Source organism: Monopterus albus, unplaced genomic scaffold (assembly GCF_001952655.1).
Source record: "Monopterus albus unplaced genomic scaffold, M_albus_1.0 scaffold131.1, whole genome shotgun sequence".
NCBI classification, from domain to species: Eukaryota; Metazoa; Chordata; class Actinopteri; order Synbranchiformes; family Synbranchidae; genus Monopterus; species Monopterus albus.
Window position 1 is genome coordinate 158,052 of NW_018128011.1, and position 17,312 is coordinate 175,363.

General features: G+C 39.4%; 1 protein-coding gene across 6 annotated transcripts in view; it reads left to right on the forward strand.

Annotated features, from left to right (window-relative positions):
* caskin1 (CASK interacting protein 1) overlaps positions 1-17,312 on the forward strand; it is a 100,249-nt gene that overhangs the window by 37,439 nt on the left and 45,498 nt on the right. For all 6 annotated transcript variants that reach the window (XM_020613248.1, XM_020613249.1, XM_020613251.1 and 3 more), the window contains exon 2: positions 9,989-10,040. In XM_020613248.1, coding sequence (XP_020468904.1) covers positions 9,989-10,040 — 52 coding nt within the window. The remainder of the gene's footprint in view (positions 1-9,988; positions 10,041-17,312) is intronic.

The window sequence follows — 17,312 nt, forward strand, 5'->3', positions numbered from 1 at the left end:
CCTGCTGACCCACATTTTCACCAATTCAGAGCTAAAAAAAATAAAAGCAAACAAAACCCTTTAAAGTACAACAGAAGAGATCGATGATTTACTGTTGAATTATTAATGAAGTTACAGGCAAACATGTTGTATCTATTTAGATCAAATGTGGCAGCAAATGTTCCTCTCTCCTTTTATTAAAAGTCTTATTTTTCTATCACTAGTTTAGTGGCTTTCTTTGCCTAATAACCTGAATTTCACTCTGACTTAGACAGGTGGTACAAATGAACAAAGTGGTGATCTTTGTGTGAAACTACATAGTTGTAGGCGATTTGGGTATAATTGCATGAACATGGGGGTTTCATTAAATGCAATTTGTCCCTCAACAAGTGTATAATGCCCCCTGAGCTTAATTCATTATTTGCATACATAATCAAATAAAAGAAACATTGGGAGGGTGAAGTAGTGGAAGAGTAGAGAAAAACTTTGAGCACTGTGTGTCTACCAAAAGTACTGTGAAGTTTACACCCACATGTGAACCTGTTAGTCCAAAACCATAGGCATTGATTTGCTTCTTTAACAGCCTCTGATGCCCTGAAAAGGCTTTAGAAAAAATTTCTGAACCTGGCTGCAGGTATTGACAGGCATTGGCACAAGAGTATTATACTGACATCAACCACTGACGCTGGATGATAAGGTCAGGCTCAAGTTTGCCGTTCCTGCTCATTCCAAAGGTGTTCGAACATACCATACAGTGTATATAGACAAAAAGTGAGAGACAGGAAGGGAGGGAGTGATAGAGAAATGTGTTTGCGATTAAAAATGGAAGATTAAAGGAAAGGAAAAAATAGCACGGGAGGAAGTAGAGGAGATAAACCACTGGGAGGAAGGATGTACGGAGGGAGGAGACCAAGAGGAGGGAAATTGGAGAGCAAAGAAGACAAACAGAGAAGAACAAAATGATAGGGAGTGGGAGAAATTGCTCAGGTAAGAGAATCAGAAAAATGGGTTGATCTCTTGGATTCTTCTGGGGTTAAGTTTATCACACACACCTCTCCTTCGTTCATCCTCCATCCTGTGTTGTTTTATTTCTAGTATCCTCTCCTGCTGTCAAAGGTCTCAGAAACAGATGTGTCAAGATCACATGGTGTGTTTGTAAATGTGCGTGTGTTCGTGTGCGCATGTGATGAGTTAGCCAGGATATGATGTTTGTGTAAATGAATTCAGTTGGCTGCACATCTGACTTGCTCTGGCACCATCTGAACAATGCATCTGTGAGTGCGCAAGTGGATGCACTGGCTGCTTTCCTTCTTTGCTGCTATACTGTATGTGTTTATGTTGTTGTGTTGACGTGTTCAACACTGCATGCGTGCGTGGTTCCATCTCTGTTGCCATTCATCTATGACGTGACGTTGTCTAGTGTGACAGTGTGCAATTATCAGCTGTCACTTTTCAACAATGCAGCTGTCAGTCAGTGAAATTATCCCGTGGCAACGAGTGACAGAGACGGTCTGTGGTCAGTTGAGTAGCAGAGATCACACAGAAAATATGGGAATCATTTTTTATTCATTTTAGTCTGGTCTCTATTCTGTTTGTTCTTTAAAAATGGCTTAAGATTTGTGTCCAGTGTCTCCAATGAGTTTTAATGACTGACTTTCCTAAATAACTGATCTATAAACTGTTTTCAGGGTTGTACTGTATGTAAAGTGTTTTGCTATGCATTGTTAGTTTATTTTAGATGGAAACTTAGCATTTACATGTGAGGGGTTATGCATTCACCCCAAATCATATTTGACCATGTGTGTAAAGCATCTTAACATTTTAACAAAAGAGAAAAGAGAGTGCTTGGATATGTAAATAAAAAAAAGCACAAATAACAAGAGATAGCACAACAGTTAGTAAAGAGACTCGGGACAATGCTTGAACTTTTTTTTCATTTAACAGTATTTTTAAAAGTTTATTTAAGAGTCCTGAGTTACATTTAGTGTAACAAAGTGTCAAGTACATAAAACCTGAGCTTACATTGTTTTGGTTATTTATGTTTCTTAAATTGAATGGTTTATGATCAGAGCCTTCAATTACTGTTTTCATCACCGAAACACAGAATGACTCAAACTTAGAAATAAAAACAAATAGGTAACCTACTCCTGCAACTCATAACAGCAGCAACAACCCTTACACCAACCTCCTCTTACCAGCTTTTCTCAGAGCTTTTAATTATCTCACAGTCTTTATCAGCAGATGGAGTTGATGAAAACCATAAAACCTCTGGTAAACATCATCAGTGGGCCTAGAGTTAAAGAGGAATTTCAAACAAATCTGTACAGATGAGCTAATCAAGTCAGGTTGCACTGTGGGTAATGTAGGTGTCAACACAAAAGAAGAATGTCTGGAAAAAGAAAGACAATAACGCTGGTTCTGCTGCATCCATTTTGATTTTTAACTGACTATTGTGAGTCTGACGGTGTTACAGGACTGCAAATGAAAAAGCTGTTTTTTAAATGCCCAACTACTGTTTCAGTGTTCAAAAATTATTTATCACCCTTTTTAGATCGGCAGAGTGCCCAAATCCTTGATTATGTTTGTCAGCACACAAGTCATGTAGTGTTTGCGTTAACTAGACACAGACATACTATGTTCCAAATATAATCTGAAACACTTTGTCAGTGCTGTGTTTAGTACATGAGACAGCACCCCATTACAGATCATCTCACCACTTCATGCAGTCACAGAGGAGCTGTGTTTGTGACACCTCAAAAATCAGTGCATAATTATGGGCATACATTTTTTAGTAGCATTTGACTGGATAATCCACAACAAAAACCAAAATTAGAACCACTCATTTGTAGCACGGATGCTGCTGTTTAACCCTGGCCTGTCAGTGGATTGTGTTAATGTGTTTGCGTTGGGTTTTCCTGGCTAGAATTATAATTGCACTGCCTTCTGGTGTAATGACTTAGTACTCGCTTGCTTTGATTTACACAGGGCTTCCCACAAAATGACAATCAGGCTGTTTGAGAGACATTAAAATACACAATTAGACTGTTTACTACTAGCATCCCATAGGAGTTATTGGGGAGGAGAGATAGTCTGTATTTATAGTAAGTAATGAGTTAAATGTGGTAATGAAGTGAAGCTAGCACAGTGCAGTGAGTTCAGCTGTCCTGCATGCGGGCGTCAGCTTAATGTCTGAACAGAGGCATCTCCATGAACTTACATTTGTTCACTCAGAGTCTCTCTGGATGATGGCGCTGCTATTTTATACACCTCAATCTGGAAATAAGGATGTCACACTCTCACAGTGCCATCTCACTCTTTACAGCAATGTGAAAGTCTTTGTGTGTGTGTTTGGGGGGGTTTGCATGTGATGCTGAATTTTTGTGTTTTGGGCACAGCACACTTTTTCATGTGTAGGATGAGCTAGAAGATGCTTGTTGCCTAGCAACCACCTCTATGCAACCCAGTGCTCTTTAGTTTTGTGTGTGTGTGTGTGTGTGTGTGTGTGTTCTTGTACTTGCTATATTGTGAGGACCAAAAAAGTATATTTTTTTGCTATAGAGTGAGGACATTTTTGGTAAGTGAAGACATTTTGGCCAGTCCTCACTTTCTGAAACAGCTTTTTGAGGGTTTGGACTTAGGTTAGGTGTTAGGGTAATGGTTAGGTTTAGGCATTTAGTTCTGATGGTTAAGGTTCAGGTAAGGGGCTAAGGAATCCATTATGTCAATGAGTGTCCCCACAAAGATAGAAGTACAAGTACTTTGTGTGTGTGTGAAGGGAGGGAAGCTGAGTTAGGCTGCAGGCTGAAGGGGTGCAGCAACATCATGAAATCAGTATTTTCCCAGAGTTCTGCTGCAGCAGCCTACAAAATAGTGAAGTGTTGTGTGCATCTGGACAACCATGCATGCCTGAACAGAAAGAATAAAAAAACCACCCGCAGAGACATCATATACACAACTGTTACATTTGGGTTTATTGTGCGTTTAGTATTGCATTGAAGCCTCCTGACCGTTCATAATCACTGGTGAGTTCACATGGGTTCAGTTCACTGTTAATTGTACATACACAGTCTGTTTTTCATGCCAACCTCACACAGCTCTGTATCCAAAAAGCTGTCACAGACCTTGCTTTTTTATAATGTTTTTTCTCTTTTTTGTTGTGTTTTCTGAAATTTTTGCTGTTTTCCCTTTTGTTGGGTTTTGTAAAATGACACTGTGTCATCTGAAATGTGGCTTGCTGTCGATAGTACTGTGACTTTGTATAGTCCTCAAGATCTCAGTCCTGGTTGATTTGTCAACATGGATCACAATAAAAGTCACTCCCTTTTTGGCCAGTTGAATTCTTTGAATGCAAAACAATGGCAGCAGGAAATGTTGGGTGACCATTAGCAGTACCTTAATATACATAGCAGTGAACAGTGAGGCTGATATCAATCAGATAAAATTACACACAGCACTTACATGGATCACATGCATGCATCCTTTCCTTTTAACAATTAATCCAGCAAGAAAATAACATAATGGAATTATATAATAAATGCTTATTGCTCAAAAATGTCTGGCCATAAATAGCTATAAATGGATTTTGAGTTCATGAAATAAATAAATCTTTTTATTCCACAGAATTGTACTACATTTAAGTATAAAAGGGGAACCAGTCCAAAATTAATCTTTTGTGCTGTGCAGTTTGATTTGGTTCCATCTGAGTGCTGGTGACTTGGATGGGAACAGCAACAGATGTGGAACTTACACCAAAATTACCACAGTTCCCACAGCTCCACCATTCCTGGCTGGACTAGCTCTTTGGCAGGACAATGAGTTCCAGCAGTGCTGCACATTTAAGGTATCAGCCCACTTCTTCAATATAAATCTTTTATGGATCATTGTGAAAATACAGGGGAGTGTTTGATACTGTTGGTGCAGCTGGGCTTAACACATGGTAAAGCAACGTATTGACTCACTGGGCCTTATTTATCATAGGAAATACTCATAAAAGAAAACGAGAAAGTGTGAACATGTTATTGAGTGCATGCTCAGTACATGTACGTGCTTTCTAATGTGCACACGTGACATCACTGTAAGGGTGAAGGATGTATGTTACTGTACAGGCACTGAGTCAGCAATTAAGAGTGTGTGTTTGTGTATGTATGTGGGTGTGAGCTGTGAACAGATGGCATGTGTGTACTGCCTGCTCAGAAAGCTCTGAACAGGCAGTGTTGATAAGGAGGGAGGAAGCAGAGAGGGTCAATGAGGGTCAAACAGCTCCTGCAGTTACCATGCTGATACATGCACACACACACACACACACACACATAATATTTATATGGGGATACAGTGACTTAATAATGCTGAGACATCAGAGTTATGCACAAATCAATGTAAAGCATGTGTGTATTTGGTTTGGATGTGAAACTGCTTGGCACTTTGTGTATATACAGTCATGATACACACATTTAGCATGTGTGTCTGTGTAGGCTGATTTACTGTGTTTGCACATCTGGCAGGCAGAGGATGATGTTGGCAGAGCTCCCAGTCTTACCCATTCTGCCCTTATATGATGTCTCTTACAGAACTTCTGTCCTTATTCGATGACACGAGGGAGGTCATGTCATTTTATGATGCCTGAAAATGAAAAGTGAGGTCACTCAGTTCAAAGCCAGATGGTTATTCAACGCACACACATGAACACAGAGGCATGAAAGATAGAATTGACCTTCTATGGGTACATCTCATGTCTCTTATAAGCACTGTTGTTTCACTCATTTGCATCTTTTCCTTGTGTCTTGGTCCCACTCATGTAAGATGCAAGGAAAACACATGAGGAGACTCAAGGAAACACGCTGATGACAGGAGGTGTCCTTTCATCAGTCATCTAAAGTGTCCAATTACCAACTGATTTCTGATAAAGGGGCATGTCAGTTCACAAAAAAACATGCACAAATGATAGTTTTATGTATTCTTGACATTGCCTCCTCCAGCACCGTCCTCGGCACTCAGAGCCGATATCTGAGACCTGGAACGTACTTACATCCTTGGACCAGAACGACTTCCGGGTCGACTGAGGATATAGGACACAGGAACGATCTTATAAGAGACATTAGATGTACCTGCTATTTTACATGGATATTAGCTAGTTGACTGTGCATTCAAGGTTAGGTGACATGGGTGGAGCCAATGGGGTGGCAAGCGATGGTACTGGCCATGCCAAAAGTCTGACTGACCACCCCTGCTGCAGTCAAAATGTGACACTTGTGAGTAGTAATGAATGAAAAATGAAAAAGAATGACAAATAGTTAGTTGCTTTAAACACAACATTTTTCTGGGGCTTTATAATTGATATTGGTCAAATTAGTTTTTCATTTCTCCAGTTGTGTTGTTGTGGAATACTTGGCATGATTTACCTCAGTTGGGGGGAACCACTGTGCAGCAGTGATGTCGCCAGTTGGGAGTAGATAAGGAGCGCAGCCAAAATTAGCTAAAGAAAGAATTATGTGTGTCTCATTTTTACACATAATAAACAGTTTGATTCTTAATAATGTTTGGTTTATTATTTCATATAACTAGGGCCTTAATTTAATTACATGTATTTCAAATGTGTCATCCTCTCTGAGTCTGTGCCCCAGCCTGGCCACCCTGTCCAACATTTTCTAGATTCTCCCCTGTTAGGTGATCAGACATTAGGGCACTTCAAGGCCTGGATGGACATAAAAATCTCCTGTTTGTATCATCACTAAAACAGATGAGCAACTGTATTAGAAAAACACTGGTGAGTGTGGACATAAAAATGTCAGGGGAAATGCTAACTACAACTCCCACAGAGATTTAAAATTGGCATTCGTGCCAACAGCATCAACACTCTGTAGAAACATTCAGCAGTTTTGACAAGTTCACTTAAGGATTCTTGGTCAGTTTGTGATGAATTTGGCAGCTTCATGTTACGCCACTGAATGGATTTTTTCCCTGGGGAATGTTTGACACACATAAATATAAACAGTATTTTAAGCCTACAAACTGGGACAAGATATCACATTGTCCTGTAATTAGTAAGAAAATAAATGGCACAATATATGGGGTTTCCCTAGAAAGGCTACAAAAACACACACATACACACATGCAAACATATCTGCTGGTATACTGATTAGTTCAGTTTGCAGCGGCATTGGTTCGAAAGCTCTTATCAGCTCATTGCATTCCCCAGTCAGGTCTGGTATTGGTCGATCACTTGTATTTCAAAACGTCTTAGAAACAAAGATGAAATAATTTCAACTAATTACCTTAACATGAACCTGTAGTGTATTGATTAATCCAGGAGCCTTTAGTTTTGGCAACTTTGAAACAGACACAGGATAAATAGGAAGACAAAGGTTACAAGATGAAGGAAAAAAATTACAGTCTGCCAGTTTTAATCTATATTCAGAGGTTAATTAAGTGACATTCTGTTAGTGTAGGATTTAAACCACAGTTGGGAGAGTTTTAACTGGCAGGAGTGTGAAATATTACAACAGTCCTGATGTGTTACTACTGGGTAATGTTCAAGGGCATAAAGTCTATCTTAATAGTGAAGGATGCTGCAAGGCCTGCCAGTGTAATATTATTGCTACAGGAAGAGTGAAAAAAATGGTTGCATGAGAGAGAAAAGAAATGATATCTCCTTTCTCATTTGTGGACCCGGAGGGAAGGGTGGTGCAAAAAGAAAGAAGAAAATGAAGAAGAGGTGTAGAGACATGAAGGAAACAGTCAGAGGAGGGGGGAGGGGGGACAGATCGATCAGGGCTAGAACAACAGGTCTGCTTTCTGAGAGCACTCCAGAGTCCAGCACACTATTTTCCATCCTTACTGCCAGACAGGGAGGGAGAGAGACCAAGAAGAATAACTTTGGAGGCAGAGCACTGAGGCTATAAGAGAACAAAGAAATCCTCCTCTCCTTTTGGTAACATTGGTAACATTTATTTCATGTGATACAGAAAATTAAACTCCCTTGCTTAAAAGGTTTCTTTACAACAGACTCAGTCTCATATAAATATTATATAACAGCACAGCATGTTATTAAAAGCAGTGACGTTCCCTTTTCCTTTCCCCTGAAGATAACGTCAGCCCGCTTTTGCCACCAGTATGAAAACAAAGAATCAGCATAAAACCAAGCATCTAACCTTTGTTGTGTCTCATGCATGTATGCTACAATTTAAAAAATGCATGCCCTTTGGGTGCTCCTGACCTTTCACCTTTGCCAGGGCATGTTACTTAATTCAGCTATGTGTTTGTGGTTCAGTTCCCCCCAGGAGACATGCAGTAATGCATGCATGCAATGCATGCATCTGACTTGAAACTGGAACTGTTCCAAAAATAAGAATACCTCATTTAAAATCACAATCACATAATGCAAATTACATGTTTCACTTGTCGCTTGAAGGCTTGGAGGAACAGGCATCCACAAAACAAAACAAAAAGAAGAAAGACAATAATGGACTTTCCTGTAACTTTTTAAATCCAGATGTACTGGGTGGAAGAGTTTCATGGCAGAGGACTTGAAGACATTTGATGAATGATTTCTTGGGTGTGTCGTTTTTCCTGTCACACAACAGGGCTACAGGCCTGGCAGGCGTGATGTTATGACATTAAAAGTATGTGTGCATGTTCATTTTTAGGAGGATGCTAGTCATTGTATGGAGCCTCACATTAGTGTTATTGTAATGCAAGTTACTGGATGCACATCAGGTTCTGTGGTGTTACAGAAAGCACATATACAGATACAGAGGATATACTGCAGACGGTGTCTTTGAAAGCTCTTGGTCCATGGGTCTGTGCATGTTTTAGTGAGAGAGTGTGTGAGTGAATCCCTGCATTTAGAGGCCAGAAATAGCCTGTTAGGAAATCAATGTTCCTCTCCCAGTGGCGCTGGGAGCTGTCTCCTCGACAATAGAGGGACTGTCCTGTTTCCTGCACTCCGGAGGGAGTGTGTGTCTGTGTAGAAAGAGAGAGTGCAGGCTCGTGTTTGCTGCGCCTCAGTTTTGTATCATCAGCCACACTAACAGGAGACAAAAATGAAATGAGAATAATGAAAAATAGCATTGTGTTAATAAACTCAGTGCAGTCATACACTGTATCTGTTCTTTCAAGCCAATGTACAGGATGTGCTTATGAGTGTTAACGTACACTGTAAAAAAAAAAAGTAATAAAATTTCAACATCCCTGCAGCTTGGGCACCAAAAAGTGGCTGTTGAAGCTATATTGTACCTGATAGGTACAAAGATGGCATGCAAGGCTGCTTTCAGTGACTTTGTTAAGTAGCAAGTGCACTGGGCTTTTAATGACAGAAAGCGTTTCCTTGTGTTTTAGAAATTTTAAAACAGAGTAAACTAAGTTGTTTACAGTGTGTGTCTGTCTTTAACAACAGTGCTGTGGAATTAATCATTTTAAAATCAGGATCTCATTCATATATGACAACCATTCTGTCATGTTTGTCTTAGCAGGGAGTTGCATTCAATGAAACTAAGTGCTCCCTAAGCTGTATCAACAAATGACAGGACATCTAATTTTGTGTTCTAGTTGTGCATTTTGCACACATTTTTATCTTATTTCTGTCTGTGAGTTTTGAATGTCCGTTCCATTCAAATTACCTCATTCCATGCACAAGCTCATAATACAGTAGCTGGTGAATGATGTACATATACAGAGTTATAGGGCATGTTATCACCATGGGGGCCTGAACTTGAGGGAATGATATGCCTTTGTGTTAAACAGCGGGCAAGGAAGTATGATGACAAAATGACTCAAAATGAATGACATCTTCTGAGTCATTCATTCAGGAGAAACGGATGAGGAAAAAGTGCAAAATGTTGGTTCATTGGCTTGAGGACTGAATTAACCTCATGTTGTATAGTACAATGATTTTGTAATCAAAAACACTGAACACAACACTGATATGCTGAGTTATAAAACGACATCAACCAGCTTTTACTAACATTTATTGGCTGCAAAAATCAATTCATGCTCCACTTTATTTGTGTTTCAGAGCTCCTTGGTTCTGCAAAGAAAGTGAATGTCAACTTCCAGGACACAGATGGGTGAGTTGCTTTCTCTTTCGCCTCTCATGTATCGCCCATCTATTTTCACTCGTGCCCAGGTTTTAAGTCATCTCTCTCTCTCTCTCTCTCTCTCTTTGGTTCCTTCTTTTTCTCGTCCTCACTTTCTCCATTCCTCCGCCACCCTCGCTCACTCTCCTTCTCCAATTCCCTTTTAACATCCATCCTCTCCCACCTGCCTCTCAGAACCTTCCCCCGACTTCCAGTTATACAAAATCTATATTATTGTGGTTGTTTTACTTCTGTCTCCACTAAACAATAAAGGATTAGCCCAGATACCATCAGCTAAGGTGCAGACTAGAATGGAGTGTGTACTGTATGTGTGTGTGATAGATGATTTTGGTCACAACAAATGTGTCTTTTTGACCTCCCATTCTGTCATTAAAAGCTTTGCATGTGTACAGTGTGTGACTATATACCTGTGTGAGCACTCGTTCATGAAGTACCCCTTCAAACCAACAAAATAAAAAACAAACCATAAAATGGAAAACTGTGGCCCACATCCATGCAGTCTGTTGTCATTATGTAACAGGGAGGCCTAAAGCCCCTTTTCCATGGCTAGTAGCAGCTCAACTTGACTCGACTCTACTCAAATCTACTTGCTTTTGGTACCAGCTGCTTCATTTTCCACTGCAGATAGTCCCCACCGCAGTGTAGCTGGCTGTGACAACGACGCCACATTACACTGCTGTGATGTCATCAGCAGCCAACACAATAACAGTGGAGGACGTCGAAGGTATGCTATTGTTGATTCTCGGTATGTGGCTGTATGTCACAGCAAAGAGAGATTTAGTTTCAGAAGTGGCTGAAGGAAGAAAGACAAAAGACTCCTGAAACAAACAGGAGAGTTTGGCAAATAGTACTTTGAAGTTCAGATGATGAGACGACTCTGGTTGCTTAAAGGTGATGCAAAATGGTAAGTTATGCAATTTCACTGACCAGTTGCTAGCCTGCGGTGTTTACATGTCACTGTTTGGCATCGCTTCAGCCTGCTTGGAACCTTGACAGAGGTGATACCAAAATAGTACAAGGTACCAGGTACTATCCCCATCATTTGACTGATGGAATCACAAATAAGGTGAGAACGAGTCAAGTTGAGTTGAGCCAGTACCAGGTGGTGGAAAACCACTTTAGGGACAGAGCAGTTTTCTGTGTGTATGCGTGGTCTGCAGGTTTTAGAGCCTGTCATTCTTGACTCTGCATTGACTTGCATTTTGTCGGGTGAATCACTGCACTTTGTTTTAACTGTGTCATGTAAACAGAGCAACACAGGAACAACAGTGTGACAGGCTGTGTATTTTACAAATATGCTCCAGCCCCCCTGTGACCCTGTTCAGGAAAGAGCGGTATACAGTGGGTACGGAAAGTATTCAGACCCCCTTAAATTTTTCACTCTTTGTTATATTGCAGCCATATGCTAAAATCATTTAAGTTCATTTTTTCCTCATTAATGTACACACAGCACCCCATATTGACAGAAAAACACAGAATTTTGGACATTTTTGCAGATTTATTAAAAAAGAAAAACTGAAATATCACATGGTCATAAATATTCAGACCCTTTGCTGTGACACTCATAGTTTTTGTGCTTAAACCTAACCAGATAGTTTATGACAATTTCAGTATTATAACACCATATATATGACAGTTGCCAAGACCACAGAGGTCTGCTAGCTTGTTGCTTGCTAGCTGGCTACCTAGCTGTTGTAAAGCTTTAAGGTGTGACGTATGTTGTCATTAATGTTGGCACAGTTGTTGCAATTCTGGCCACTACTGAAGGAGCAGAGGCACCCCTATGGGCCCTATGAAATGAAAGGGACAAACAACAAATAACAAGTCTAAATACAGATTTCGACTGGTCTAATGTCCACTGGCCGAAGCAGTTCTCTTCTTCTTATAGTGATTTCTTTGCAGCAGATTTACGCAGTCTCCTCCCAACTGTTCAGATGTGCCTGCTACTTGAGCTCTGTGCGGTATTGATGTGGGCTGTAATCTGAAGTACCATTATTTGCTGATTTCTGAGGCTGGTGATGTAATGAACTTCTCCTCCCCAGCAGAGCTAACTGTGGTGATCCTTATGGTGGCCCGTTGTATCAGAGCACTGGGTGTTTTGGTGACTGTATTTCCAAAGTTCTTGAAATGTTCTGGTTTTGACCTCCATAACCTAAAGTAATGATTGATTGTATACCAACACTACCTTGGCACAGCACAACTTACTAAGGCACACATGTTAATTGAAAACTATTTCAGGTGACTACCTCATGAAACTGGTTAAGATAGTGTGCAACACTGTCATTAGGGCAAATATCTGTCATCTGAAGAATCTAAAATTTAAAACATAAATTTCTTTGTTCATACTTTTGCCTATAGCACAATTCCATAAATGTTATTTCATACTGTAGTTTTGAAGTCTTCAGTTTAAATCTACAATGTAGAAAATAACCGAAACAAAGAAAAACAAATGAGTGAGTAGGAGTGTCCAAGCTAAAGCCTGGTATTGTACTTCCTCTCACTGCGTCTACATCTGATGTTTTTTACATCACAGATGATAAACAAAAGCATTCAAATGTGTGTTACAGGTAGCACATTCATATAAGATGAAATCTTGTGGGAATTTAAATTGGGGCAGCTCTGCAGGTGACCTGGCACTAACTGGTCAAGGGAGTGAAATATATATTTTTCAAATTTGTAGCAAAGGTGCGTTGAAGAAAAGCATCAGTAATAATGTGTAGTGTTTTTAACATTGAAACATGTCAAAAGCATTAACCAGTGAACCACAAGCACATGACAGGGTTTCCCCTAGGTTTTCAGATGGCTTAGGGTTAAAATTATTTGAAGGAAATTCTAATTTACATTTCTAACATATTATTTATGTAACATCAACTGGCTAACATAACCTAGCTAATTCAGTAGGTGTTAGCTACATTAGCATTTTTTTAAACTTGTAAAACAGGCTACCTTTTGCTATCTCCATTATCATACACAAAGTTATAGCCTACTTCATGTATTCTTTGTGGAGGTGAACCTTAGTGATGGCTGTAACTACTACCCTAAGTTGACAGTACAGAAGAAAACCAAGTCAGCTCTTTGATTAGCTTTGCAATGCTGCCAATCACACAAATGTTTGTCCACAAACCAGTCATTGATTGACAGGTGATTCCTGTTACCAGCTTATGGTTCATTTTGAGATCAGGTCAGTACATATATAACTCACCACTGTTTTTGCATTGTTTCTGATATGTCGCCTTGTTTACATTCATTAATTCGTTCAGAAACAGTTAGGCACTGCACCTAGGCCTTTCTATGGTAGTGAAAACCTTGATAGTGAAGAGGCCCTCACAGTTTGAAGTGCTGAGTAATCCCAAGGCCCTAGTGTCCATTCACGGTTGCAGGGGTTGATTAGATTCAGGCAGCCTAAATCAGGCACTAGAATTCTCTTTTGAGTATTGCTGGTTTATAATGATTAATAAAGTGTCCAAATAAAGTCTTACATGTGTCTACTGGAGTATGATTAAGGTTTCATAGCGAACGCTCTACCACTATCATCAGAAGACATCTTTTGGATGAAGACTGTTCATTGCTTCAGCAGACTTCTCACAGACTTAAAGAATCTGTGCCAAGGAACACTGAAGTTGTTCCAGATGTGTGTGGTGGCCCTCACCTTTTCCGTTAATTTGACACTTACAATATCAGTTTGTCCAGGAGCCATGAGCGTCTGCACAGTGCAGCACGAATCAGCCAAAGATAGAAATGCAAATTCCTCCAACCATGAGTCATGCCAGCTTCAACCCTTGAGAGCATAAATTAAACTGAGCTAAAAGACTGCAAACTGTGCTGGATTAAGTGCTTTCTGTAAAGAGAAAGATAATAAAATAATCAACACAGAGTGGCTTCACCACTCTAAGTGAAAGTGAACAGTGTAATCTAATTAGTGTGCTTACTATTATTGCCTCTTTGTCCCTAATTCCTCCCACAATATTAAGTGTCTCGAGCAGGCTGATGCTAACACAGCTACATGTGTTTATCTACTGGACAAACAACTTATGAAAATTGTTTATGGTAGAAATGCATAGACCCTTTTAATTCTATAGTGAGCACACATTGCTAATGGGTCTGTGTAAGCATATTCATTTGTGTAAGCATATTCATTTTCCATTCATTTACTCTTCCTGGCAATCACTTGGAGACTCATAATGAACTATGAAAAAGATTCCCTTAATTGGGTTCTGTCACCACAAACTTTCCTCATCTACAGTGTTTGTACAAAAAGAAAAAGAAAAAGAAAAACTAAATAATCAAGGCTGGTGTTACACTGTTGTTATCCAACAATAGCTGCTGGTCAGTGTTTTTGTGTTATTAATGTCATTTAAAAACAGAGTGAGAGAAAAATGGAGAGAATGAGCCAATGAAATGTAGAAGAGCAACAAACGGAGAGACGCTTTGTCACATACATGTCAGGACAGTGTATCTATCGTGCAGGAGACCTGAGATGTGACAACAAAGCACTTAGAGTGAGAGGATGATAATTCCTCGGGATAAACCATGACAAGGAGATCCCCATTGAGAGCTGGGAGTACTTCTCTGTCATTATACATGCACTGTGCTGTGTGTTTGTGTCTGCGCATTTTCTGCACACACAAAGAGAGAAAGATGTGGATTGTATCATAAGAAAAGAAAGAATGACATTTTTTTTTAGCATTAGCAGGTGAAATCTCTTTGCTCCTTCTCTGGAAATGAGAAACAGCATACAGTAGACAGTATAATGGAAGCAGACATACTGTACAGAAGGGCACATTTAGGATTCACACATTCTTTTATAGTAGCATAAAACAAAGTGGAAAAACCTGGTTCATCTTAAATAAACATGTATGATACACCTTATGCTTTGGTGGTGTTCTAGAAAGCTGGTTGGATTTCCTTAGTGTATGGTGCTGGAATTTTACTGTTTGTTACATTAATCATTCATTTACTTATAATCTAAATGTTGGTGAAGCAGCAAATCAAACAGATAAAACCTAAGTTACAGACGTCTAAGTTCAGTTATAGACCTCTGATTGTAGCCTCAGTCTGATCCAGTAATGATTGTGGTGACTTGCAGTTGGATGAGCATCAAGGTTAAAATGATGATAAAATAATTTTAAAATGATGTTCAATAGCATCAAATAAACATATTTAGCCATATTGTGAATTTAAATTGTCATTTACATGTTGTTAAAACAAGTTAATATTATATGAAAATTCACTTTCAAACTGCACTTAGTCCAGTTTATATAATGTTCAGGTCTTTACAGCTGCACTACATACAACCATTCTCACTCAGAAATATTCACAAAATCTCCAAACTTTATAGTGGCTACAGTAATGTACAGTCCAATGTGCTTCAGTGTGCTGGCAGTGTTAGAAAGACAAACAGAGTGGGCTATAGATTTTATTCTGAGCTGAGGATGAATCCATGATGTGGAATGTGAGGATCACTGTCTCAGTCTTTACGTTTATGGCTGACTGATCATAAAAGCAGGGTCATTAGTACAGACAGGTCTTGTAATAATCTAACAGGCTACCAGCTAACTGGTACTTTGTTCTCTCAACGCAGACTTCTCACAAAAACGCTCCGATATGTGCTTTAATATGAACTGTATGAATAAGAAAATGAATCAGCATGTCAGACTCTGCAGGAGGGAGGAAGCAGAGAGGTGCACTGCTAGTAAATCCCAGTTTTATTTGATCATTCCTTCCTGTTTCCTTGATTCCTCTCTCCTCGCAATTGCAATATCCATGCAATACCACAGAAAACAGCAGTAAACTGTGCAGCGATCTTCTCTGATAAACTTTTTTAGTTTTTATACAGCACTTTGAATCGTAAGAATCTGTGTGCCTTTGGAAACTAATACTACTGTTTAAATAGTGAAACAGGTGTCTTTCAATTAAAAAAATGCTTCTATGATACATAACTGGTGCCTTTAATATGCTTTTGACATAATATTTATGATTCATCATTCATCAAAAAAGGTACTTGACAATATGGTCATGAGCTCTAGGATGTCAAAAAGTGGAAAACAAATTATCACCCTTGTTACATAAAGGCTAAATTAATAGAAAGTACAAGAAATATTCAGCTTAAAATAAGACAAACTCCCTGTCCAGGGTGTACCCCGTCTTTGCCCGATTGCTGGCCGGGATTGGCTCCATTTATATTTGACTTAATGTAATTACCGATGCTGTGTGTGTGTGTGTTTTATGGTCAGAAGAAATCTGGAGACACACATATCCACACATTTTACATACAGAATACTGCTTAGCAAACAACAGAGACACAAGACGATGTGATATACAGTATACTGTATGTAAGGAATGTTCAAATCCATGCACGACACACTGACTTACTGCTGCAGCAGAACTCTGGGAAAATATTGATTTCATGTTGTTGCTGTAGCCCTTCAGCCTACAGTCTAACTCTGCTTCCCACTCTCTCCACACACACACACTTACATAGACTTACATTAATTTTCAGGAGGCTTACCTTACCTTAACCAGAACCGCTACTTGCCTAACACTTAACCCTTACCCTAACTTTAACCAAAGCTGACACTGGATCTAACCTTACACCCCATCATTTTCATAAAAACTACTCGCGAAGATAGTAACTCCTATGTTTATTGTGTGAAGAGGCTCATCTGAACTGTAAACAAGCAATGGGGAGATAAGAGCGATAAGACAGACTGTCATCTTCACTTCTTCTAAATTCCTTCCCTTCTTGTCAGCTATGAATTGTGTCATTGTATGTGTGTGTGACAAGTCAAGAGGACCAGTGTAAAGCTTTTTTAAGTAATGACTGTGCAGCAACAAAACAGCATCAAAAGACTGTATCTATCTATCTATATTGCACTGACTGTCTGTAACTCTTGATTTTGTTGTTTTGCCAGGGATTCCTTGAAAAAGAGCTTGCAAACCACAATAGGATTACCCTGGAAAAATAAAGGTTAAATAAAGATAAATAAAATAAAACTACACAAATCTCCAAACAGAGATGGGAGCACTGGAGAGAAGCAGTAGACTTGGAGAGGATCATAAAGAAAGACAGAGATGAGCGACAGATAAATATACAGAGGCAGGTGCAGAGAGGAATTGAAAACCCAGATATGAAGAGTTTGGTTTGTGCAATTGGAGGTAGTGATGGTAGGTAGTGATCACTGTCAGAACATATGCTTTGGTGTGTTGGCATCATGTTTTTTTAGTTGGGTACATGCACAGTTA